At 32.0% G+C, this 27,927-nt stretch overlaps 1 protein-coding gene across 1 annotated transcript; it reads right to left on the bottom strand.

Moving 5' to 3' along the window:
* Window positions 1-167: 167 nt before the first annotated feature.
* LOC130678708 (uncharacterized) lies at window positions 168-27,889 on the bottom strand. The gene is made up of 3 exons (XM_057486122.1): window positions 24,545-27,889; window positions 11,456-11,559; window positions 168-2,675 (listed from the first exon to the last, which is right to left on the bottom strand). Exons 1-3 carry the CDS (start codon window positions 25,587-25,589, stop codon window positions 1,254-1,256), a joined length of 2,571 nt encoding a protein of 856 aa, XP_057342105.1. The 5' UTR covers window positions 25,590-27,889; the 3' UTR covers window positions 168-1,253.
* Between the last annotated feature and the right edge of the window lie 38 nt (window positions 27,890-27,927).

Genomic DNA, 27,927 nt, shown 5'->3' with positions numbered 1-27,927 from the left:
GCCAATGAACTTCTAATTAGAGTCAATTAATAAAAATCATTCGAATAGATTCTGACCGTTAGATTTAGTCACAAAATTATCCACTGGCTCTTTCATTAGAGGAAGATGGTTGAGGATAAATAAATACAATAGTTTATTATTTTTTTTTTTTTTAATAATTATTATTGAATATTTAATTTAAATTTTAATTCCATTATTGACTCATGAATTTCGATGAAATATCACAAGAATGGCATCTAAATTATAGTAATATTTATAATTAATACTAAAAAATAGTTGTAATTTTTTTTAAGTCACATGTTGACTCTACATGACATTATTTACATTTATTGTTTTAAATTTAAATTCATTACAAATTCTCGACGGTTTCCTACGTCCCCATTGCAATTTTGATATTTATTATTAAATACTCCTTTAACGTTAATATATATATTTTTAGTCGTCAGTCTATGAGATTAAATACATTGTTGCAATTAAATGGCAGTGGGATCTGGCGATATATATATATATATTTATACGCATACATATAAAAATCATTTAGATCCATGAGAATATTTTTAATCACATTTTCAATTAAGTGTTAACTCTATTTACACATACATTATTGACTTTTTAAATAATATTTAAAAAAAAAATTGCAATGTTATATATAAATATATATATGAATAACGTAGTCACAATGGGGATAGGAATATTTATATAATCGTTATAAATAATAATCATTGCATTTAAAAATAATAAAATTTAAATAATTATTTTAAATTACACACCTAAAGACACATGTGATTTTATTCATGCACACAACACATACCGACACACATTAATTAGGATGTAAATAAATAAATGTTTCTTTTTTTTTTAATTATCATTTATATTTTTTTAATAAATAAATCACTACGTCGTAGTTTTATCGGAGGAATCCGAGATTCGCAAGGAGATTAACGTCAGCCTCTTGCCATAATGATCATCATACTGTTGCACTTAATTATTTATCTAAAAAAATTAGTTAATTAATCAATTATTAAGTCTCTATTATTCTCTTAACGCGAGTACATTCGTTGTCTTTTATCCCGGATACTCGTTGTTATTTTGATTAGTAATAAACCGTGCAAAATATTTGGGACATTTTTTTAATATAAATTACATATATTTATTATTGTTGCTAATAATAGTAATATCAATATTAATTATTAATTGTTAATAATTAATATGTACACTTTATATAATAAAGTCTTATTACACGACAAGAGTTTTCACATAGCGAGTCTTCTAAAGGGGAAGGAGGAATCGATGACAGAGCGATTTAAATAATCAATTAGCGGTCGGCTGGCTTCAATAGACTCAAGAATAGATTGGGTCGTCGTCTTGGCGTAGTCTTCGGTCCTCTCTGGCGGCGTGGTGTCCATAGTCGTCATCAGGACCCCGTAGTCCCCGGCATAGGCACTGTCTTCCTCGAGAGTGTCGTCCTCACTCTCGCTGGAGCCATCGGTCAGAAGGTTCTCTGTTTCCAAGGCCGATAGACTAGTATCATCTGCATTCGAAGTTTCCGTGGCATTTCCCTTGACATCTGAATCCGAAGCTTGAGCGTCTTTGTCCCCGGGTATTTTCTTTGGATTGTCAATTAACTTTATCGCGCGACTGGTCGGTGATGGTGATGATGATGTTCGCTTCATAAAAATCTCCCAAGATGACTGAGTCGTCGATGTCGCCCCGGTGAACCAAGAAGCCAATGTCGCGTTGGAATTTCCCGGCGATGGAGCTGGCACAGTTGTTCTAATCGATCTTCCAGGAAATTTCTTTTTTACTGAGCTTGAATTCTCTTTAAAAACCAGTCCCTTGAGCTGCTGCTCCTCCTGATGCGGCTGTTCCTGCTGGTGCTGGACGTCCGTAGCCGCAGTTGTGCCCGTACCGTCGACAAAGCCGACTTTTCTCATAAGTTTCTTATTATTTTTCCCTTCCTTCTTTTTACTCGTGTGGTTATTATGATTACTATTATTATTATTATTATTCCTATCCTCATTTTTATTATTAATTACATCTATCCGTGACTTTCTTTTTATCACGAGGCTCGTATTTAATAACGGTCGCCTGGATAATTCATCAGCGGAGGTTGAATAATTGCATGATGATCTTTTACCCGAACTGTCATCGCTCCCATTAATATTGTCTTCCGTATCCGGACAAGGTCTATCCTCTTTAATATTTATGTTTGCTTCACAGTTTGAATCAACTTTATCATTTTTCTCGCATCTCCGCTTGCGTTTTTTCCGTTTTCTCCGTTTCCTGCAGCGGAACCTGTCGCGGCCGTCTTTTTCCTGGCTGGGAAGACTCGGGCAGACGGACTGCTGTAGATTTTGGTGATGCTGCTGCTGATGATGGTGGTGTTGAGTTTGATGATGAGTTACATGGTGGTGTCTGACTTTGTGCTGGACACCCATCATTCTCGCTTGTAGATTTTCCACCCGATCCGGCGATACCACGACAGTCATAACTCGTGCGTAACTTGACAGTCTGCCTAAATTATGACCACGTGCCTGAACTCTTCGTGGCTGTCCGTGACGATTTAACCCGACGTAAAGTGTTTTCCGGGGCGTCGACCACCTTATTGAGCTATAGGTATTGTAGTTATGTGCCTCCAATGTCTCGTTAAATACACAGTCTTCGGTGTACTCGCGCTGAAATCAGATAAAACAAAATGACATTATAAACAAGGCATAAAATAAAACCTTTTTATCTCATTCCCAATAAATTTACTTTATTCGAATCATTAATATTAATGCTGCAGTTTAAGTTTTTTACAGGATATCTAACCGATTAGATGGTAAATAAAATTTGTTGAGGATAATTTGAGTTTATTTTATCAACGCAATTCAACATTAAATTTATTTCCATGTGATAGATTGTTTTTAGATATCGGGAATCGCACACTTTTCCTTCCTGCATTCTTTGTAATGTAATGTAATGGTCATCTTATTCTTGTGTACAGACGAGTGTACCTGTGCACGATAATATGTACAAACCGAGATGTTGAATCGATCACGTAACTCCCTAACGAGACTCTTCCGCTGTCACGCGTCCTATTACTTGCTGGTTTTATTTATTTGACCGAGCAATAAGACATTTATGGAACCACTGAAATGTCCAAGTTCAAGATAAAGAACTTTAACTAACGCAGATGCATTGCCAGTCAATTTCCTCCGAGCTCTTTTATATATATGTATGTATGTATGTATAAACCCCTGATTCATTAGTTTCGAAGCAAAAATAAAGTCAATCTTATAAATTGCAAAAAATGAACACAAGGGCATTGAAAATTTATATTTTTATTATAAATGTGAATATATGTGGAGGGTAAAAAAAATTTATAGACATGTCTGAGAATTTTTTGTCTTGTTATTAAATCGCCACGCGAACGTAAGGGGTAAAAAAAGGTATGAGGACAGCAGGCATAGTCGCGTCATCGTCTTGGTCTTGCTCGTGGTAGTGAGTATAGTCTTGTCTGCAGTGTTATGTAGCTCTGGCATGGCATCGCACACTTTATAACTATCCTACACGTGGGTGATCGTATTGCTTAGAGATGCTGCTGCCAGGCAGTCGTAACTTTCATCAGACATGATTTATCGTTAAATACCTACTCTTCTATACTCATGGTTAAATTAAGGTAAATGTACCAGCGAAATGAAATATTCAAGTGTAATTTTAGAATTTGAATTTGTTAATCTTGTAACCATCGATATAAATAAATTTTAAAGAGCAATTTTTGTTTGGTTGCCCTGCATTAAATGAGGAGAGTAAAGTACATATATGTTTTATGGATGAGAAACAGATTTTCAAAACGGTTTTGCTTAATTTTTTATAAATATCATTTTTCATTGAAATTTAAAAAATTTCGTTGCCATCAAAATATTTTTTTGAAAATTGGATAAAATAGAATATGGAGTGACTCAGCCAAAATAGGAGGGATACTTTATAATTATAAAATTAAAAAAAAATTTGAAGCCAACCCGAGTCGAAATATTAGACGTAATTTGAACGTTCTTAACGTTTTAAACGTTTTTAACGTTTTGAAAGTAATTTGAACGATTTTTTTGTATTTTGGTTCATAAAAAATTGGTAATTTCATGAGTTATGATTTTAGTTTAATGATAACATCAATTAATTTATTTCAATATTTGTAATCACAATTTTCATCACCTTGATATCATAATATATCAACAGATATACATATATAGTGTTAAAGATAGAAGTATGAAACTGAAAAAAATTTTTTTTCAAAATACGAATTCTTTATTTAAGAGCCAGAAAAGCGGACGACAAAATTTTAGGGAATTGACGTGATTATATTCCAGGAGTACAAAATCGATGAAAAAAATTTTTTGGTATATGCTTATGCTTTCTTATTGGAAGTATAAATTTTAGTTTTATGATAAATATGTTTTCAATTTATGATACTCCAATCTACGTTGAAAATGTTAAAAACGTTCAATTTACGTTTAAAACGTTAAGAACATTCAATTTACGTCTAATATTTCGACTCGGGAAAATTTTAATTAAAAAAAAAAATTAACTGCTGATAATAATAAATTGATTATTTGTCAGTTTTCAGTCAGTCATCCATCAGTCATCTCGATGGAAAGTCTGTCGAAAGTCTATCAAAAGTGTCTGGAAAATTTTTCAAAAACACTAATTTCATATAATAAAAAATTTCAATTAATAAGAATATAATTTATTTGAAAGCCGTAACATAGATAGTGGTGTCTGAAGATTCACCTAAAGTTTACAAGTTCAATGATATTCATGTTTGTAAACTTTGACTTCTTGAAATTGTAATCCATGAGTAATCCATCAGTCATCTCGATGGAAAGTCTGTCGAAAGTCTGTCTGTATTTTATTTTATCAAAAATTTGGTAAAATAAAATATGGAACGACTCAGTAAAAATAGGAGGGATACTTTATAATTATAAAATAAAAAAAAATTTCTAGTCAAAATTTTTAATTAAAAAAAAAAAATTAATTACTGATAAGAATAAATTTTCGAGTCAATAAAGATTTTTGTTAAGGATAAAAAAAAGTGGAATAAAATTTTACAAGTCCTAATTAATGTTTATCTACTTTAGGACGTGTATCCAAATAGAGAAATTTATAAACAGTGAAGGAATTCGTAAAATAAACAGTGTTAGCAAGTCTACAAATGAAATTTATGATACACAGGAAAGTGTGTTGATAAAAAGAAGGCTAATAATAAAAATCCATATTAATTATTATTCCCGTAAATTTAGCGGTTAGTGTAATTTAGAAAATTGTATCGTGATTTAGAGAGTATTAAATAATGGTCACATGTTAAGTGTTAATAGGCAAACTGCTGTCGAAATAATTTTGTTCGGGATATACATATAAGGCATTATATATAATACAAACGCGCCGAGATCATAAAGTTACGAAGAATACGATGTCGATGGCGTCGAAAGACTTGCCAAAGATTGTCAGATTCTCCCGGCTACACATTCATTTATTTTTTATCTTCCGTAGATATAAAATCTACATCTTTATACTTTTTTATTTCTACTCCAACCTTTAATCCCCGAAATAAACTTATAACGTCATAACTTTATAACCGCCACGTACCAAAAAGGGCAACAAAAATATATATCCCATTTAATTTATATCCGAATATTTAGAAAATTGATTCGTAAAACATGACACGTATTTGGTCCTCTTTATTTTCGTCTTATTTAATTTTTTTTTAATACACATTCAAATATATATACCCTTTCTTTTCTCTCTCTTTACACGAGTGTTTACCGTACGTTAAACAGATTACCACCCGTACTGTGTCGACTCGTATTTCAATCTGAAGCCTCCTAGCCTTTTATAAAAATTTATACTCTTTTATTTTTCTATTTTATCCCGAGTTAAGTTTCCACACTGTCACGTGCTGGTTTTAGCGTAACAAGTTAAAAGCTAAGCCAAAAGGATACCGATACCGATGATACTGTATCCTCGTCCTTATCCTTTTAAGCCACGTCAGGCTCCAGGAGTGCAAAAAAAAAAAAAACATTATATATTTATATATATATAAAACTTGAGTAGAGAGTGAACGCGGATTATTTAAAAGCATTCTCTTTTACGAAACCTAAACCCTTTCATTTATTTTTGTTCCCATCAGCATCAGCATATCAGCATATAATCCTTGCTCGCGTCATTTTATTTAGTTTTTATTATCTATACGGTGGTATATTATACCACTAGTCTCGAGGAGACGTGTCTCAATGGAATGAGTACCACGTTAAACCGTCCATCATAATATTTGTGCACGTGTCAACGGTTTGAATTATATCGTTAGTATCCATATCCATCATATCCTTTACTTATAATACTTAAAGTTAGGTCTCAGCTTTGCTTGCTGTGTGTGTAAGCTTTACTGGCTGCTATATATATATATATATATATATCTGACTCACAAACCTTTTTACCTTTAATGTGTAATGTTACTTTGAACACGGACATCTCGACGAAAGCTTTAGATATTTCTTTTTTTACTCACAATACATTCTTATATATATTTTCTCTTCCTACTCGAACATTTTTATCTTTATATATATATGGATATATATAGTACGCGGTTTGTGCACATATGTGTATAGAAATAATATATATCTGAGAGCCAACACTAGTCTATAAGTACGGAGAGAATTCCAAATAACCAACTGGTGATGTACGACCACAGAGACGAGCTCGACGTGTTAACTTTAACGAGACTTTCATTCAGGAGATCTCCAGCAGATAAAACCACCAGATAATATATATATATATATGTGTATGGTATATAGGTATGGTACCGGCAATTTATTATAATCATAATAATTGCAATAACTGAGGTGCCGATAGAAAAAAATTTTTTATATTGATATAGAATTTGATTGATTGATAGAAGATCCCGTAATATTTTCATAGATCTCTGTAGTGTACAATAGATGCTTGTTAGGGTAGATTGGGGTAAGATGACAGGCGGAAGAAAATATATTCATGATTTTAGTTGATGATTATCGAGACTAATTGGAATTGAATCCTTTAGATTTTTGTCATTTTTCGGACGTGTTTGTATAAATTTCTAGGATTTTTGCGTGACTGGGCCATCAGATGATCCTGTTACCTTTCGAGAAAACAATGAGAAAATATGTGGAAAAATTAGCAAGTCGCGATTATTGTTGAACGTCTTCACTGAGGAAAAATACTTTACTTTACTTGATAGTATTCGGAATAACGTTCTGCAGATTACATAATTTGATTTCGTAACTATAACAAATTCAGTCGCTACCCCGTCTTTGTTGTATTCAACGGAACTGTTTTTCAGCGTGTATCAAAGGAATTCCTGAAGAATTGTTGCCATGGGAAATTATATCCATAGATTCTCATACGATTACACGTTATTACAATGGATTATCATAGGAATTTATAAGTTCTTCATAATTTATTACATTCCTCTGAGGTTTTCCGTCAATTTCTCTGGAATTTATATTTTTTTCCAAAGATCAGATCTAATACTTTTTCTAAATCTTTCTATACCGTCCGCACTTGATTAATCGTTACAATTATTCCAATAATTAAGCAGCGTAATTAAGTCACTTAACTTTAATCAACTCGCAGACCGCAAAAGAACTTAAAAGTAATAATTTAAATCGAGTAAAAAACTTGATTCTGAAGCCGTTTGCTAAAGGGCTGAAAATAATTATACTCCAAAGCATAAAATTCTCATTAATATATCTTCGATTAATTAATCACGTTACACCATTAATTTAAATTTCTTCATTAAATCGATAAAAAATACAACAAAAATATTTGCAATTTTCTTCCTGCCTATTTTGCCAGTTAACTTTATATATTTTTCTATAATATGAAAACATACTAATGAACATCTGTTTAAAACGGTTGTATTTTGCAAAACTTCACCTGCCTATTGCACAAAATACGGGTCACTATTTATAGCCATAGTCACGCATTATTTTATTTAAATATTCAAATTATTTAATAAATTTGAAATATTTCGATGCAGTTTTGTTTTCACTTAAAAAAAAAAATGAATATATAAATTTGTTTAAAATGATTTATTGAAATATGTAATTTGAGATCGAATTTAACAAAAACGAATTCGAGAAAAAAATTTTAATTAAGTCGTTGGCGTTTGGAATAAAACAAAATTGTTGATTCTTATCATCGTGTCAAGGAATGAAAATTTTTTACGAAGCAATTTTACGACAGCATATACATATATATATATTTATTATATATGGATATAGAATTAATTTATACCTTTAAAACAAGCGTAGTCGATATATAGGATTATTATCAAGATTTTTTTCTAACAGATCCTTAAACGATATAATAAATTAAACATTTATGCTATTAGAAGACGATATATATTAACGTTGGAATTTATGATCGCGATATAAGACGCGTATATTTATATTTATATTTATAGTTATATACATATGTTCGAACTTGAGTTGAGTTGACTAGTAAATGTTGAGTATCGCGATTAAATCTAAGTCAAGTTCAACACGCGTGGGTGTAAGTCTCACAATTTAAATTCATAGCAACTCAACCGTGAGAAAATTCTAACCAAACAATGGGAAATTTTTTACCCCTCATTATTAACTCAAATCAAATATTTTTGTCTATATTAATAACAAAAAGTTAAACTATTACCGTCGGCATTAAACCCACGAGTTACCGCTAAGAATTTCAAAATAAATCTCACGGTCGAGAAAATTTCAAAAAATCAAACGCGAATAATTCATCGGCGATGCCTCCGCGTTCTCGAGAAAACGCCGAGCGATATCTGTCTCGGCGAACGTCTCGATCCTCGATCATTACCCCAATGAATAATGTCAAGTATATAAGCCCCCAGGGATTAAATGGCTCATCTATCCTTTGAGCCAGCTGCCAGCGAGCGGTGGGTTTTAACTTACTGCTATTGCTTCACGGAAAATAATCCACGTATCATATATATATATTTATAAATACTAACATATTTAGTCAACAGATGAGTTCCAGCCGGGATTACCAGAATCAGTTTCCAAGAGCTTTAAATCTTATCTATCAATTCCAAATTAGACTGACGATCTTATTTTTCTTTCGCTCCATTTGTCACATGCTCAAAAATAAATGACTTTGCTCATCTTCCCTTTTATCTACATAAATATATTTATAAATATACATATACATTAGACTGGGCTAAAAAAATTGGCTATTTTTTTTTTTTTCATAGCTATATCGAAAATATTATTCAGAATGACAAAAAAAAAAAAATTCATGAAAGTTTGAGCCCTTAATATTAATTTCAATTCATAATTTGATGTTTTACGTCGGAATTGCTAAAACATTGGAGTAAAAAAAATTCATTTCTACTTATTCTCATGTAAAATTAAATTTCCTACAAAAAAGGTCTGATTGAAAATTTCCGGCAGACAAGCCGTTTCCGATTAATTAAGCTTAATAAATTGATATATTTTTTCGATTCAGCATTTTTACTTTTGGATTTTGTAACTGACGAATCAATAAATATCTAATAAAGATTATGGCAGATTTTTAAAGGAAATTTAATGCTCTACAAAAAAGGTCTCTTAACATTTTTTGCTAAAGTCACTCCTTCAAAAGTTATTAAAGGTTGAATTAGAGTCAAAACGATTTCAATAACCTGAATAACTTTCGAAGGAGTGACTTTAGCAAAAAATGTTAAGAGACCTTTTTTGTAGAGCATTAAATTTCCTTTAAAAATCTGCCATAATCTTTATGAGATATTTATTGATTCGTCAGTTACAAAATTCAAAAGTAAAAATGCTGAATCGAAAAAATATATCAATTTATTAAGCTTAATTAATCGGAAACGGCTTGTCTGACGAAAATTTTCAATCAGACTTTTTTTGTAGGAAATTTAATTTTACATAAGAATAAGTAGAAATGAATTTTTTTTACTCCAGTGTTTTAACAATTCCGACGTGAAACATCAAATTATGAATTAAAATTAAAAATAGCGATGATAGACCTCTTAAAATTAATATTAAGGGCTCAAACTTTCATTCAATTTTTTTTTGTCATTCTGAATAATATTTTCGATGTAGCTATGAAAAAAAAATAGCCAATTTTTTGGCCCAGTCTAATATACATATATTTATTATATTAATGAAGGATAAAAATGAAATAAAGTAATTTCTGTGCGTAAGAATATCAGATAGAGTTTGCACGTAAAGTGATGTGACCTCTTATTAAGTATCTCATACGACTTCCCGTGAAACTGAAGCACGTATGTGCACGCGACGCGCGTGGCTCGCGTCTGCTCCGGTAGTGTGTATAATACAGTTTAGTTGACTTGAGGCAATGCGCACACGGTGTGGCCTAGCGTGGAATTTCCTTCGGGCGTTATGCAAGCAGACCAATACATAACCAGCTATATCCAATACATTCATATATATATGTAACATATATAAAAGCAAGTAAAATAAGAAAACAACTTGTGCCCTCAAGTCTCAAAGTCTCTTAAGTCGCGGGACAACTTCACCGGTAGCAACAGCCAGAGCATCTGGTCGATCATGTCGTTATCTCTCTTTCATTTTCTTTACTTATTCTATACTGCTTTATAAAACACATCTAGTAAAGCAAAACAGTCTTCACTGGTTTATAATTACAAAAATCGATACAAAGTACGGCTTTAAAAATTCTTAGCATTTTTATTTTTTAAAATCCTGTTTTTTAACTCCGATATCCTGTTTATCTGCCCCTAGTATTTTATTTTAGGAGATTTATATTTAGTATACCGATTATATAAATCTCAATAAGCGTTTAGTTGTTATAAGGTCATGGCGAATAAATGCCAGTGACACTTTTGGTGGTACCGGTATAGATCAATTCATGGAAGTTACAGCAGAGAAAGAGTTTAAGTCGGGGTATAAATTAAGTCCCGCGTAATAAAGAATTAAAGATACAAGGAAGCTGAGCTGATGCTAAAGCCGGAGCCAATGACATTTAATTAAATTCTTGGGCGTATTTTTTTATTTATTCATTTTAATTATTTTATATTTTTTTTTTTCACCACTGAAAAAGGTGATTGGATGAATTCTGGGAATTCATTGAGACATATGGCTGGTGGTAATTCTTGTACAAGCTACTGAGTCTGATTAGGAGTCACGAGTCTTATTGGCATTCACCTTGCAATCCAAAGCGTCAATTAGACATGAACTAAGTCATGTTAAAACGTATTTTTTATTTTTCACCTTTTTTTTTTTTAACGAACGTCCTTGGAGATATTTTTCCGCGGCGTGGCTGTCGAGCCATTTATATTAATTTTTAAATTAAGTATCGACTACTTAACTTAACTGTTATTACGCCAGTTTTTTTATTCCATGTTACACTTCCTGTTAGGGCTGTGTTTATAGTGATTAAGTAGTAAAATACTCACAGATCCGTAAAGAAGACCGCAGGAATCCATGCAGAGGTACAGACATGTCGCGACTCCTTGGATCTTCAGTTGACCACTTGATACGGAAATCCTTTGGAATATATCTAAAAGCAGTGTGATATCAATATTATTATTATTTTCTGCATATCGGATTTCGAATTTTAAATAAACAAGTTTCACAGTAGGGCAAAATGGGCCTTCATTAAAAAATTCCGTAATTAAAAACTTTTGGTTCCCAGCCGCGAAATTACTTTTTAAATGACCCAGTCATTGAAAGAAATTCAGCGCGGGGTAAAATGAGACCAGAAGACCTATTTTGCCCCCTTTTCCCCTACTTGGAGGTTCATTAAATGAAAAGAAGTATAAAACTGTTGATTAATCGATTGCGGGAATTAATCAAGTAATCAAAGCAAGTTAATATATGTCATATGTTATGGACATGTGTGAGTTGTGTAGGAACGTGTGTATAGAAAAATCTATCAGGGATAGTACAGGCACGCTTCTTGAGAATCAACTGGACATTTTGCTCGTGTTGCAGTTAACGACCTCACTGTTAACAAACTACGACCGGTCTAATTAGTCTCCAGATCGTTTAGTCTCCAGGCTGTATGCAAACACCCGTACACAATATATAGACTGATTTTCAATTATTATTCGTTATTGTTTATTCTTTTTGTTAATGAACATAATTAATGGGATTAGTTGATAACCGTACGGTGAAAAAGAAGAGAAAAAATTCATAAGAATTTAATGGATTTATTATATATATAGATTTTAAATTTCTCACGTGTTGAAGGTTCTCATGCAATATTCATTAGACTTAATCGCTAATTAAGGCGCCTTGATACAGATTTAACGTGTTAGGCTTATCGTTAAATTACGCAAACTCTTTGCCTGTTTTTACATGATAATACAAACGGTACTTTTTTACTTTTTTTTTTTTTATTACTAATCAACTTATTATGGCTTAAATTTAAATTAATTGAATTTCACCGTGAGGTTATAGATTTTTTTGTCATTCAATTTTTGGTTTTAAAATATTTTATTAATTTAAATAATTTTTTTTTTTTTAATGAATTTATTATGGCGCAGATTTATAAATAATTAAATTTTACTATGAAATTACAGACTTAAATTTTTGCGATTAAAATAAAAAAGGAAAAAAAAAATGGTGAATTTTAATATTTAAAACTCAAGAGATATTTTAACAATATTTTATTATTGCCGAAATTTTAATTTATGTAATTTAACCGTTAGATAATAGATTCAAATATCCGCGATAGATAAAAAAAACATCCGCGAATTTGGATTTTGAAATAAAAATTAAGGAAAAATATAAAGTTTCTCATTAAAAAAATAAATTATGCAAATAAATATATATGTTTTGATGATAAAAATTAAATAAATATGTTAATACGTTACATCGTGCGAAATTTTATGCAGATTACCCGAGTTATGTAATAAATTAATAAGTATGAAATGGCAAAAAAATCTTCTAAGACGAATAAATTATGGACAATAAAATAGCGTGTAGTGTAATTTAATAAATATATATTGAAGATTTGAATATTGATTAGTTTAAAATAATTTAAATTGAGAGTAGTGTCACGAGAAGGCCACTAACCCGGGGTTATGTCACTGGTCGCGTCGTTTTCTTATTCACCTCACCGAAATAGAAGCTACGTCTACTTAACTTTAGTTGTCTTACTCTTATATTGTCGGGCATCACCGCTTCTCTTCCTGATATTTTCAGAGAATTAGTTCATCTGTCTTGTCAGTCACTCACTCAAGTCATCAAACTACCTATTGTCCATTCTTCATCGACCACCCAATAAAATATCCCCGTTTTCGGCTAGATTTACTTTCATTCATTGCTTCCACACATTTTATCCCTATATCGCATGCATATAAATTTCAGTACGAATTTACACTCGCAGTGAAAAATTTGCGGAGTGAATGCGGGTGAAAATAAAATCCAGATCACTCCGAAATCATTCCGCTGAAAAAAAACTCCCTATTTACTCCGTATGCGAAAGAATTTTTTAAAAAACTCCGGAAATCTGAATTACGAAGTAAATAAATAAAATCCAGATTCACTCCTAATTTTTTACAGTGCACGTGTACTCAAAAATTTTTATCCGCCCTAAGAAAATTTTTGCATTAGGAATTTAAAAAAAAAATTATTGGGGCAAGAAGACATTTATTAAATATATATATAATTAAAATCTTAATAGGGTTATTAGGGAGCATTGTCGCAATCAGGCAGATAAGTTATCTCAGATTAATGACACTACGAATTTATTTACTCGGAAGAAAGTAACAGTTTGGTCTAGGTGTGGCTTGTTTTCGGTACTTTACAAACAAACCGACAGAGATACCGATCTTTTGCGGAGTTCCCAACAAATTTGTGTTGCTAAATTGCCAACTGTTGTGTCCAAACATTTAGTTACCACGTATTTCAACTCTTTATTTTATTTTATTTACTTTTAAGTTTTTTTCTATTCAACACTGTCCAATTGACGACACGTATATGTTAATGACGCGATATAAAAAATTTCTCGCACAAATTATTGACATTAAATTCATGGTTCGTCAATTAAGCGAAGTAAAAAAGAATCTTAATATATAAATATATGTGATATAAAAATTCAGGACATCTTATTTTCTCTTTCTCCTTGTTAGGCAGTAGTTTTTTAAAATTTTTTTATTTTCTCGTCATTCATAAATGAATATTCGGCGACCGTGAGGCCCAGCGTGGCGTCAAGCGTTTTGGGACAAGACAAGATGAAGTATAAAATAAAGCTAAAAAAAAATAAATAAATATAAATATATATATTTATATTTATACATATATGTATGTGTATATGTACAATAAAATAAAAGAATAAGGTATTAAAATAAAAATTCAAAGGCTTAGATATTCTACTGAGGGAAAGAAATGGATGTGGAGAAGGAGAATCGGTGGTTCTTAAAACGCGGGACGCAATAAACGTTGATTTACAGGACGTATCAGTGTCATTTGTATGAGCTATGGCGACGTTAAATTCCTATATGAAAAAGTAGTACTTGAAGAAGAAGAAACCCATGGTTTAAAAATTCATGCAATATCATCTGCGATATTTTGCTGTCCGTTAAATGGCTATAATACATATATATATATACATACACGTACATAAATATATGTAGATATTAAAGAATTAGGCAGAGTATAGAGGATTATACGGGGAATTCGAATCACCGATCGTTCAAGGACTAAGTCTTTGAAATTTTTTTTTCTTGTGTCTAATTTACGATAATCAAGGATTAAATTTTTATGTTTTTGTTTTTTTAAATTTTTATCGGGACTTTAAATGGAATAATAAATGGATGTGCCAGTGCCAATACTGATAATCGATCTGAGGATTTTTAATACGGAAACATTTTTTTTTTCCCCATAGAGCGTGTCGGCGAACGGATAATACAGACACGCAATTAATGTCCCAGAAGCGTGAATTGCGTGTAATGAGAGCATTCGTAATGCGTCAGATACGTCTCGGCTCTTTACGTATTATTTTATCAGCAGCTAATACCTAAGATACATATTATATATATATATATATATTTCGCCGGCTGCTCGAGTTGATACAAGTGCGAAGAGTTAAACTATTTTTACTATCACTTGTATTAGTCACTTAATTGCAATTAGATAGTAATTTATTTAGTGTAGCAGTAAATTATCAGCAATATTAAATAAAATAATATATAATTGGTATTGAAATTTAAACGCCGTGATAAATCGATTTTGCACTTAATTAATCTTAGTAATTATTTTGCGAAATAATAAATATCTTACAGGAAGTTTTCGCCGAGAGGAGTGTTAACTAATAATTAAAATCGTTTGTCACTGCGATGGCAAGTTGAATAATTAACAACAAAAAGTCAAAGGGAGAGCGAAAGGACGCTCCCTTCCGACTCGGTCCTCGGAGGATCAATTAGGCAGACCCTTAGCTCGTGAAAAAGAGATTAGGTATACATTTAATTGATGCCCTCGTCGGCAGCGAATGCCTCCTCCGCATTTTCGGGGTATAGTCCACCTACTCGTTATGTCGATCCGTCTTGTCGATACTCAACCGGTGATTTAGCATTCGAACACACCGTCCTTAATATAATTGCCGGTGGAAAAGGTGTGCGGTGTGTCAGAGAAGAGGAACGAGGGCATAAATTTTATTGAATAAATTAAATAGCGAGTATTAAAAAAATAAAATTGAAACAAAAATTAATGAGAAAAAATATTTAATGAGAAATGAGCTCCCCTACAAAGAAGATTTTATTTTGAATCCCCCTCTACTCGGCATCCTCAGCAGGTTCAGTGTAAAAAAAGAGTAAAATTGTCCAAGATGTTAGCGGCGGTGTGTGTAAGGAAGGGGAGATTGATCGGTATCTTGATCAGAGATAAGTGAGCACATTAATTGACTCGGAGCATTTATATTCTTGTTGACTAAACGTAAAATCACACGTAATTATCGTGTTGGGTTGATTGCTTTGAGATAATTAATTTTAGGACATCCTCGAATTGGCGCTTTATTAACACCGCGATGCATCAACGAGCGATTTTGCTGGAGGATGAGACGAGAGCTGTCGATGATTAATAATAACTAAACATTTAAGTTTGCTGGATTAAATAACTTGAGTGGATGCTGAGTGACATGAGGATAAGTGCAGACAACCTGATTGCTCGGATGACGGATAATCTAGGCACATTATTATGTTTATATTTATACATATATCGATTTAACGTCAGATAGCTTGTCATTGTCAATTCTGTACTGATTAAAGGCCACCACCTTCTCCTTTCTTATCGCGGATTAAAACTACTGGATCGATAATTGTGATCACAACTAACAGATTGTTGCAAACAGGTGTATATTCAATAGAGCTTATTGCTGTTATGGTGTTGATGCTGGTACTGGTGGCGATGGTGGTGCGGTGCTAGTGTTAGTGATGGTTGGTTGTGCATTAACTGTTGCCCGTAGGTTAATTCGATGTATCAGCTATAAAATTCAATGAGCCATTTTATCATGGACCATGAAAACGCGAAAACGGGTTTTAGCAGCCAGTATAATAATCATTAAAATAGTTTGCTAAATTGCTTGTGGAATTATTCAACTACTTGAATTTACTTTTGTTGATATTTGTTATCGAGATAATTTTTTTTATGGAGTTTATTATTTTATTTTTTAGGGCAAGGTAAAGTTGGTAATTTGTTTACTTTACACATTTTATTTTAAATTATACGTCATTACTTTTTAAATTAGAATTCATAAATTTTTATTGAAAACAAATTTTTTTTCGATGCGTAATAAATTATGGGGTAAAATGAACTAATAAATTTTTTTTTTATTTTGCCAAAAAATTTAAAAATAATGATGCTGAAGTTGGCCGACAATTCAAAATTTTCGGATTTTTTTTGCAACAAATAAATTAAAAAAAAAAATCTAAAAATATGCACATGTAGAAAATTTTAAAAATTATAAGTGAAATTTTTTTAAATATTTTTTTTTTTTAAATTTATCATTTCAAATAAGTTTCAAAAATTATTAGACGTCGGCTAACTTCAGTATCATTAAAAATATGAAAATTTTGACATTCTTATGAGGAGATCAATTTTACTTCAATTTGTTCTATGACTTGAAGTTTTATTTTAAAAAATTTTGACATTTTCCGGAGAATTGATGAAAATGAGTAAATTTGAATGACGAAAGTCAATTGATAAATTTTCATAATAACGTTTTATTGAGTTTATTTGATGTATAAATATATATATCAGCGTATTAATTTCTTGAATTTTAGTGCGGTCAATTGTGCGGTCAATTTATACTTATTTCGCAAGGAATTTCTCACGCTATTCATAGCTCACAATGTACACATATGAATGAAATCGGTGGCTAATTTCATTCCGGCGTCTCACCGAACACTTGAAAATATATTCTATAAATAACCAAAATTTATAGTAAACTCTACAAATAAATATCAAAAAATCCATATATTTATAAATCATAAAAAAAATTTTTGTTGGCATTTTACACGCGTGCGATATCTATATCTACGCATATTTGACCGCAGAAAAATATGCGAAGATATCGATATATAAATCGGGGTAGAAAAAAAAGAGAACGCGAGGCGCCAGAATCGTTGATTTGAAACCTCCGTCGTGGAGATGTCTTAATCTCAGTAATGAACGAGTTTGCCTTCGAAGAGGGTCCGAATCGGAGTTCGCGTGTCCGTGGGTGTTCTTGATAATTCATTCTCGATATATATATATTTATACACATGTTACATAAAATATAACATCAGAGATGTTAATAAATAATTATAATATATCTGGGTCACTAGAAAATTATTGCTCAGTCATGTGATTTACCCAACTTTCTTTGTACAAAAAATTAATCCGATAATTTAGTCGACTTATGAATTCATACTTAATTAAAATATTGGAAAAAAAAAATAAATCATTTTTCTCGTTAACCAGAACTCATAAATAATTATTTTCAAGTGTCTAATGACGCTAATTTAGAAAGTAGTTCTTCATTTTCGTAACGGAAAACAATTTTTTTTTTTTTATTAATAATAATAACAATGATTTATAATATGTACCCATGATTTGTAATAGGGAGAGACAATAATTGTTTGCTGTTAATTAATACAAAAATGATATTTATGGGGGTAAAAAAAATAGCAAATGATTTTCAGTCCTCTGACATTCCGACTGCTTTGTGATGGCCTCCGGTAGTATCACGGCCGTTATATTAGCTCTTTTCCAGGTATCAAAGTGACATTTAGCGTACTTTCATTAAATACGTGCTAGAGATCTAATGAACTAAGACGGAGTCATAGTCGAGCTTTCAGCGTCATAATGACTTTTCTTTTATTCTAACAAATGCTCTCTCGGCAGCAGCCGCTGCACACTATTATGTTATACTGTACAGTAGTAACAGACAACGCACTTTATATATCTAAAACCCTCGTAAAGAAATCCAGTGTCCGTTTTCTCATTAAGCTGATGAGGGCGGAAGAACACGAAAAACTGGACAACCGAGTTGTTTATCTAACGATCACTCAACGAATCCAAGAAAAATATCAGACATCGCGAGACATTCTTGAAGAAAGAAAACAAAAACTAAAAATATATAAGTATATATATTTAATAATAATAATAAAAAAAATCTTTTTAAATTTTTATAAAGTTTTTATAAACCTCAATTTAATAGATCTAATTTTATAAGAAAAATTTTTAGATCAGATTTTTACATAAAATTTGAAAAAAATTTCCTTTAAATTTTTCACACAAAATTCTTAAAAAAAAATTTTAATAGCGAAATTTTAAAAAGAAATTTGGAGTGGGAAATTCGAAAATAAATAATTTTTTTTTTTTTTTTTTTTTTTTCAAGTAAATATTTATCATAAATGATCTAATGATTCTAAAATACCTGGATTATAAGTCTTAATTGATGATAAAAATAACGGCAAGGATAAAATGAAATGTATGAGAATTTTTCAGGTTAAAAAGTTCCTGGCATTTGAGTACATCAAAGTACATTACATTGTCTACTATAAAAGTCCATACTTACTCGGTAATTGCAATTAGTGAGATGAGATAAATAATAAAAGAATAAATACTTGAATTCTTCATGACAATATTATTTTTTAAAACCATTTTTTATTCAACGCTTCTCATTTTATGTTCACCAGACAGTAACATACAATCATTTTGCAGATGCCTTACTAAATTCCGCAATCAAACAAACATATAGATTTTTTTTATTTTTTTTCAACATTCAAGTCGGTAATAAAATGTATGACGCGAATGGATGTTTTTAAATTTGCTCAAGTTTTATTAATAACAGATCAAAGTAACATATATACATATATCTATACACAAGACCGTCATTTTGCTCAGAAATTTATCACATTCGTGATTTAAAATACATAAATATATTTTTTTTCGTTTATTGTTTTTGTATAATTAAATAATTATTATCCGGCCTTGTAAATCATACCAGCATACAATTATCTACAAAGAAGCCCTCTGAGTAAAATATGTACTCCGGACAATTTGAAAGTCGAGTATGAAATTAATTTTTTATAAAAATTCCTTTAGAAAAATTCAACTAACAGCCACTGCCTGATTTAAAGTTCCATTAAAAAAAAAAAAAAAAAAAACTAACACACGTTACAATGTTGCAAAGGATATCCTGGCTTACAAAAAGGTGTCAAGTCATAAATTGATAAATAAATGACTTATAAAACTTAAGGCAGTTTTAAATAAAATAATAATTCCCAAGTAATTGAAAATTTTAAATTCTGTTCAACTTTTCCATCGAATTCCATAAAATTATTTTGATTAAAGACAAAAATATATATGTGTAGGGGAGAGAGGGGCAAAAGGGGGTACATAAGGAAATACCAAGATTTCGAGGACTCAAATACGCTAAATCTTTTTTTTTTTTAATGATATACAAAGTAAATAGAAGAAATTTTCAGTTACCGTTGAAAAAAACAATTTTTCATTTCTGCGGGCAAAGTGGGGTACCCCCTAAAAAAGGTAAAAAAAAAATTTCTGGATTTTAAACGAATTTGATTAAGTTGAATTTTTTTGTAAGTAATTTACGTGAAAAAAAATTATATTTTACATGTTTATTGGAGACAAAAGAAGAAAACAAATTTTTAATAATTTTTATCATAAAACAAACGTTACTAATATTTTTCAACTGACAATTGATTTTTGAAAAAGTTTACCAAAAAAAAATTCAAAGTAACGCTTAATTATATTTACAGAAGTGATTTTGGAATGTTTAAAAACCATTTAAAATATAAAATTTTTTTTTATAAAATTGTGGGGGTACCCCTTTTTGCCCCCCTCCCCTTCCCCTATATATAAAAAAAATTATTTATTTAAAAATTTGAAACACATGGACCCTGACATTTGTCATGCAAAAAATTTATCAATGAAATTGCCGTGAACTCTGTCAATGAACTATCTATTAACATTCAAATGTCTCGTGTAATGTCATGGGTGCAATGATTGTCAAGATTAATGATAGACAATAGACTAATGTACAGATAAAAAAGAAAATGATTACATTGCTAACAATAATAAATATATATTAATGTGATTGATCGCTACTGTAGGTTTGGTTTAATGTCGCTCGATCCGATGACACACGGCAATAAAAATAAAGGGTTTAAAACTAAATGGATATAAATTCGACGTGATGCAGCATTGTCGCGGTAATAAAATTTATCATCCGTGTTATTATTATTGTGTATAAGCTATCAACGCTTATATATATTACATCACATAAAGAGTGTAAGGGTCAATGGTACTACTCCGCTGATTAAGAATATTTACTATTCAATTGATCTAGATATCGGGGTTATTGACTCGGGCTTCAATTGTGTGTTATTTGTTTGATGCGTACGTGCAAAATTACACGTTCTCAAAAGACGATACGTTCTTTATTATTATCCACCAGGAAACTCATTGTTTTATTATTTTATTTTATTTTTCGACTCCTACATATTTTGTAACTACGCCAATATTTTAAAGCGACTCCGCGTTGCCGTATTTTTAGTCTTTATAATATTGTATGTATATATATATATATTTTTATCTTGGACCCTTTACTTTCTATCTGCAGACTGTAGTACAGTTCGTAGCAGGCCATCCGGGATATTTCAATTACAATAAAGCGTCGGGTTAATCAACTATGTAGTACAGGCGAAAGCTACTTACTTCCGTACTCCGGGATACCGTAATCGAGCCACAGAATAATACTTGTCACATTGTATTTTAATATATACTGCAGAATAGACTATATAAATAAATATATATCAGACCTCGACCTAGTCCATTCAGTACGACATCGACAATAAATAAAATTTCTAATGGTTTTTATTGGTCTCACTTCAATAGTTTGAATTGCGTAATTGGAATCTAGGATAGACATAAAATTTTTTTGCCGATGACTCTGCAATAACGTGATAAGTTTATAATTTATTTAAATTAGTAACGTTGTCATGCGTAATCGTTAATTTTGCTGAGTGTGAAATAATAAAAAAATCTTATACTTTTATATATACATATGTAAGAAGTACACTTGACTTTAAAAAGTATACGCAACTGCCTGCATTGAGGTAGGTCAATACTCAATGGTATGGCAACTTTATATGCAGAGTACGTTACTTTATCTTTGGATGTACGCCCACATATTTATTTTAAAATATCAAAGTCATTTTTTAAATAAAATATTTGCCGACAATTCAAATATTTTTTTAGAGATCTCACTTGCCATTTTTTTATTACAAAGCAATTAAACGCTGAATAGTCAATTAGTCAATTAAATACTCAAGGATAATAATAATTTTTTTTTTCATCGGTAACCTGGACCTATTTGCATTGCGTAGTGTATTATAAATATTTATCTATAATTTTTTTTAAATTTATTTTTCTGGGTACCAGGAGTTATTTAAAAATTTCATCAAGTAGAGGATTCGCGTGACTGGATATAATTCGCAGTAGATCAATTGGTGTAAGCAAGATGAGGAGCATGAGTAGATAGAATTAAAGGATAGAGAAGGTTGAGAGGAGTACAAGTATATAAATAGGAATGGAAGTACAGAGAGTAAGAAGGAAAATAATAAGAGGAAAAAGACGAGTCAAGGGTGGGTCAGACCCTGAAGGAAAACCGAAGGAAACGGAGGAGGAGCGGAACGATGAATGCTGCCTCGATGTACGTGATGCGTCCGTTCTGATCCCATATAACCCTTGAACTATCAATCCAGTTCCGGCTTTAGCTAATCGCGCGTTATAATACCCCCTTATTCACCCATACCAGTATGCCTGCATCTGTTGAATCTGCCTAGATCTCGAGATCTTTTTCCTAGATACGACTCTCAAGTCTGGTAGCATTATCTTTATATTTAATCGAGATTACACGACACCATTCAAATTTACTCCTTTATTTATTGCTTTTTATTCATTTAAATTGCACACAATTACTCATAATTTTCACTATTATTATTTTTTATATTTTTTGCAAACTCAATTAATCTCAACCCATAAATTTCACGCAGTAATTTAAATTACTAAAGTACTCTGTTATTTATAATTTATAAACTAATAAAGGAAATGTATATAATTAATATTTTTTTATGAATGTCAGGCATTAAAATAATGATAAAAAAAAACGCGGGAATTTATTTTTTAAAATATTAATTTTATGAAAGAAAATAATTTTCATAGCAGGAATGTAGCTTTAACAAGTTTAAAAAAAAACAGGTTACAACTACAAATTCTCAGAAGAAATAATATCAAATTATCAAGTAGTTTTCTCACTTGTAATTTGCATACGTATGAGTACGTAAAACCAATAACTATTTGAAATATACAGTACCCAGTAAATGAAACTATTTGTATCGGAATATATTACAGATAATTAAAACGGGGAAAATAATACCGACTACTCAATGTAATAATATCAATAAAAATAAATAACAGAGAGAAAGAGAGAAAGATAAAACGATGAAGATCAGTTGGTTGGAATAGACGTTTGAAGAAAATAACGACGCGTGATCAATGCTGGTAAATCTAAATAAGTACAGGAATGAAGAATCACGTATCCAGGTAGGAGAGGCCAATTAAGTAGGCCGGATTCCACGATGATTGATATCCAAAGCGATCTGGTCGTCTTCGTCACTGAACGGGGATTGCGAACCGCCACTACCACCATCATCATCATCATCATCGTCATCATACCTTCCGTCTGTCTGCACTGCATCGAAAGGCCCAGTGTGCACGTGGCCGGCGTTTAATCCTCGGGTCTTTAGACCTAAACTCACCAGAACACGAGTAATCTAAACTCCAATCCAGCTAATTTAATCTGGCTGCTTTGGTACGATTCAAGTTAAGTGCTCAGTACCGAGCCTCGTAATCGCGGTATACTATTCCCGTATTGCTTACTTTACTACTGGTGCTTTAGCTGTGTATGCAAATGCATACAAGCTAGGCTAGAGTACCGGCTCTAGCACTAAAGCGAAAGAGAAACAAAGTTGCAGTCGGTGCATCGTTGGTAAGCTTCCAAGTGAATAAGGTGTTGTTATCCAATATAACGTTTTATGGTTTATAATACCACCATACTGACCATCCAACGGATAATCATTTAGCATAATTTCCTCTGTAATTTACACCGTCAACCCCAGGCTCCGCGCGGTATAATTTTTCCGATTACTTCGAGCTCTTACAATGTAGTGAGCAATGAGTGCTGAGAGATTGAGTCTGGCTCAGTGTTAGTCTTAGTTTTTATTTGTTTAACTCGAGTAAGTAAGTAAGCAAGCGGGGATAAGTAAAATGGTTTAATGTAAAGGGAATAGGGAGTGCAAGAAAATTTTATACTCCTGCAAATGTTTAAAATGCAGTTTTTTTGGCTTTTCATTAGTGAGAATGTTGTCGGAGGTAGATAGCCAGTAATTAGCTGATTGATTTAGTTTTTTTTTTTTAACAAACGTGTACGTGAGAAGTCAAGCGAGTAATTAGGATGAGGGAGGTTGATGGAAAGGTTATTCTACAGTGGACTAGTTTAACACAAGTTGTGAGTAGTCAGTGTATTCTTGGATCGCTCTGCTGGCCAAGAATAAACGTCAATCGTTCAATTTGTTTATTCTCAAAAGCTCTTTTTTAAATCTTCAGGTAACAAGATCAGTTTTGCTCTTTAAACTGCATAATTAATTAATTTATTTAACTATTTATTCGCCTGTCGTTTTGTAACTTTATTTAAATGCTAATTTTTTTTGCTCAATTATTTATTTATGATTTCTTTTTTAATTTATCATCTACCGGATAATTAGACAGCTATTAATTTAGTTTTTAAATATTTATAGCCACCAGGGCAAAATGGCCAGCTGTTAAAATTTAATTAACTTTATGACGAAAACTTTCTCCTTCATTAATTAATAATTTTTTTTTTTTTAATTTACAACTGGCCATTTGACCCTCGCGGTTTCGGGTAAAAATTATTGTAATTATAAAAATAGTAGTAAAAAAAAAAAACTCACTGTAATCAGCAGTAAAATTCTCAGTCCCATTAACGGTGCCATCGGGTAAAATTTGCAGATATTTATTTTTAATAAACATAAGTATTTTTCTCGAGGTACCAGTGAGATGAGATAAATTAGCAGAGCGCTCAGCTCTGATGCCAGCATCACCCAAGTCAACTGGCGCAGCTTTAACGCCGCTCACACCGAACATCGTACCCACGGTAATAATCCCAAGTACACTTGATCTAGGTACACCAATCCCGATACCCGCTCCGACACCCGTCTGTCCACCAAATGCAATCAAAAATAATAAAAACCCAAATTGGAGATAAAATCGTCTGCATGGAATTCTCCGGTCGCACTTGTCTTTCAATTTGTAACTTTTGCCGCTCCTACCGCTGCTCCGAAAGCTACTGCTACCATTATCGTTATCGTTATCGTTACTGTTACTATTACTAGTACTAGTACTATTGTTACTACTATCAATATTATTATTATCAAAACTAAAATTATTAATATCAATATTGTTTTGCTCGTCGCACTCGTCACTTTTGTAACTCACGAACCATTCATTCTCCACTCTACTTTGCTTTTCACTGTCAATACTGCCTCTTCCTTTGGAATCTCCCAATTTGCGGAAGCGCTGACTAGACTCGACCGGAGACTCAGCTAAACTATTACTAACCCTACTACTATTTAACACTGACTTTTTAACATCCTTATCACCATTATCGGAGTAATTATTAGATAAATGCGTCTCACAGTTAACTCTCGACTCTGCACTATTTATCGACTCGTTATCGTTGTCAATGAAATAGTAATCCATTGAAGTATTGTCGGCAAAAAGTTTTTTCTCACACAACTTACGGCTGCAATGGTCTCTCCCTCGGCCGGAGGGTCCACTAAATAAAAATTCATTGTTACAACTATTGTTAATATTATTCCTATAAATATCGGAGTCTCCTCGGTGATAAAAAGCTTGAGTAGAACTGGAGATGGGTCGTGAACTATCGGTATGAGACTTCACCACTTTTGGATCGCCCGTGTCGATCTCACCGAGCATGACGCTCTCATCTAAACTCTTTATTGCAATCTCCTTCTTCCTTATTATCTTTATTACTATTACAGCAGCTATAACTTATATATATATATATATAGATATATTTATTATTTTTATATTATCTCTGCTGCTTAAAAATTTTTATAAATTTTATCTCTATTATTATTTGCTACAAATAATAATTACCGCCGACGATTACCAAGTCGATTATTCTCGCTTCTTCCATCAGACAGCCGTGCTGTCGGCTGGCAATCCACCTAGCCTCACAGTATTTTTTATTTTGTACCGTCATGATACATTTATAAAATAACAAATAAAATTACCCGGGAATAATAACACACTAGGCGACAGGTAATAGACGACGATTGCCCGAACAAAATCCAAAACGAGGAAAATATGTCGCTCACTTTATTATTTTGTAAGTGAAAAAATGATTGAGCTGTCGCTGGTAAAAGCATAATGAAGACACCTCACCGTTATCACCATCATCAGAATTCTTAAGCTCGCGATTAAACGAATTCATGCTCTGCTGGAGCTATTGTGTCTCGTGGTCTACCTTTTATTAAAACTATTTCTTCCCGCTGGGTACTATTCTTTACTTTCTTCCTTATTCTTATTCTTATTTCAATTCTTGCTCTTATTTCCTCTATAGAGATATACTGAATAAGAAGAAACTCCGCGAGCTTCTTCCTCTTCTCCTTCTTCTTCTTTCCTCGCCGTTTTATTTCGCGGTCGTTTTCTCGGTCTATCAATCCCACTCTGACGGATCGCCTTAACGGGTCTTGTATATCTTTTTACCACCTTAGTTAAAATCCACCCGATTATTATCGCGGTCGGGCCTACTTAACAAATTCATTTATTAATTAATATTATTATTTAAACTTTCACTAAAATAATTTACTCCAATTTATATTTTTTTACTCAATTCAAGTAATGTGTACCACATTGTCCCGGTATAAAGTCATCATGATTACCTCGACACACACGTCACTGTTTTATTACAAGCACATCCAATTACAAAATTAAATTTACATAATTCACTGTCCGGCTCCAATCCATTTGAACTAATACGGCTCATTTGTGAAAAATTTATCATCGACTCGCTCGAAATTAGTCCAAAAAAAATAAGTAAAAAAATAAACAAATTTTGCGACAGCGTAATTTTGAATTTTGTGTGATGATAAATGCCATAAGTCGGAGTCACGTGTAGCTGATTGATTTAAAAAATTCCATGTGATAAGGGTGGGAAACACACACATATATTTATTTATTTTCTGTCGTACTAACAAGTGTATTTACTAATACATGTAATTATGTATTTATTTATGGATGTATTAATGAATAATTATTAAGTCCAGAGGGTTATCTCTGGTATGTTATTGGAGGTCGGATGATGCCGGTGCGCCGTCCGAGAAACTACTGAACGAGTGCCGCGGTTGTCTTCTTCGGCTTGGCTCGGCCACTTGGTCGGTTCACTCTCGTGTCGGGCCACATAGTCAGGCGCACAGACAGATCACAAGTACACTAATACACTCGTATATATATGTATATATATATAAATATATACATATATATGAGGTATAAGTACAACGACAGCGATAAAGACGACGTTAGAGCAGACGTTGGATGAAACAAGCATACAAGAAGTACATAAGTATGGGTATAAGTGTAACCAGTGTATAGAGAAGAGTAACCACACTCGTCGGCACTCTCAAGACTCAAGATCGACCGTGTGCCAACGCCACCGGGAGCATCAACAGCACCAGTATCCACGCCACCACCGTCCTTATTATTTGCAACCAGTATCCGACTAATATCCTTGCGTTTCTCATAACTACTGATTTTAACCATAACCCTTGTGAACTAGTTATACAAGTTTTAATGGTGAAAGTTGCTTCTTGCATTGTTGGTTGACGTTACGCGGTTTATTTTTTGGATTTTTGGTCTTAATCTTGCCGAGGGTTATTATTATTGTTATTATTATTTTAGAGCGTTTTGTATAAATTTTTGTTACGAGTAGATTAAATCTTTTGAGATTCCATCTCGTGTGACAGTAACATCGATCACTAATAACAATGCGCCTTGTTTAGGTGATCCTTTCAACCAGCTTTTTACTTTTTTTACGTCTCCGAAAGGTTGTCTGTCAAAGTGTTTTCAGAACAAGTTTCTTTATATTATGAGCTCATGTGTATGTTCTAGTTCTTTTATCCGAGTATTATACATAACTGTGATGCTATTTTTTTTCACCACGTTTTTTATTCACCAGCTCCTCGGGTGTTTCCGCATATGCAGTCAATCTGTGGGCAGAAAAAATAATATTTTTACTTGCTGCCAGATTTAT

Source organism: Microplitis mediator, chromosome 2 (genome assembly GCF_029852145.1).
Source record: "Microplitis mediator isolate UGA2020A chromosome 2, iyMicMedi2.1, whole genome shotgun sequence".
NCBI classification, from domain to species: Eukaryota; Metazoa; Arthropoda; class Insecta; order Hymenoptera; family Braconidae; genus Microplitis; species Microplitis mediator.
The sequence above is the reverse complement of the archived record's forward strand: the minus strand, read 5'-3'. Positions and strand labels throughout refer to the sequence as shown.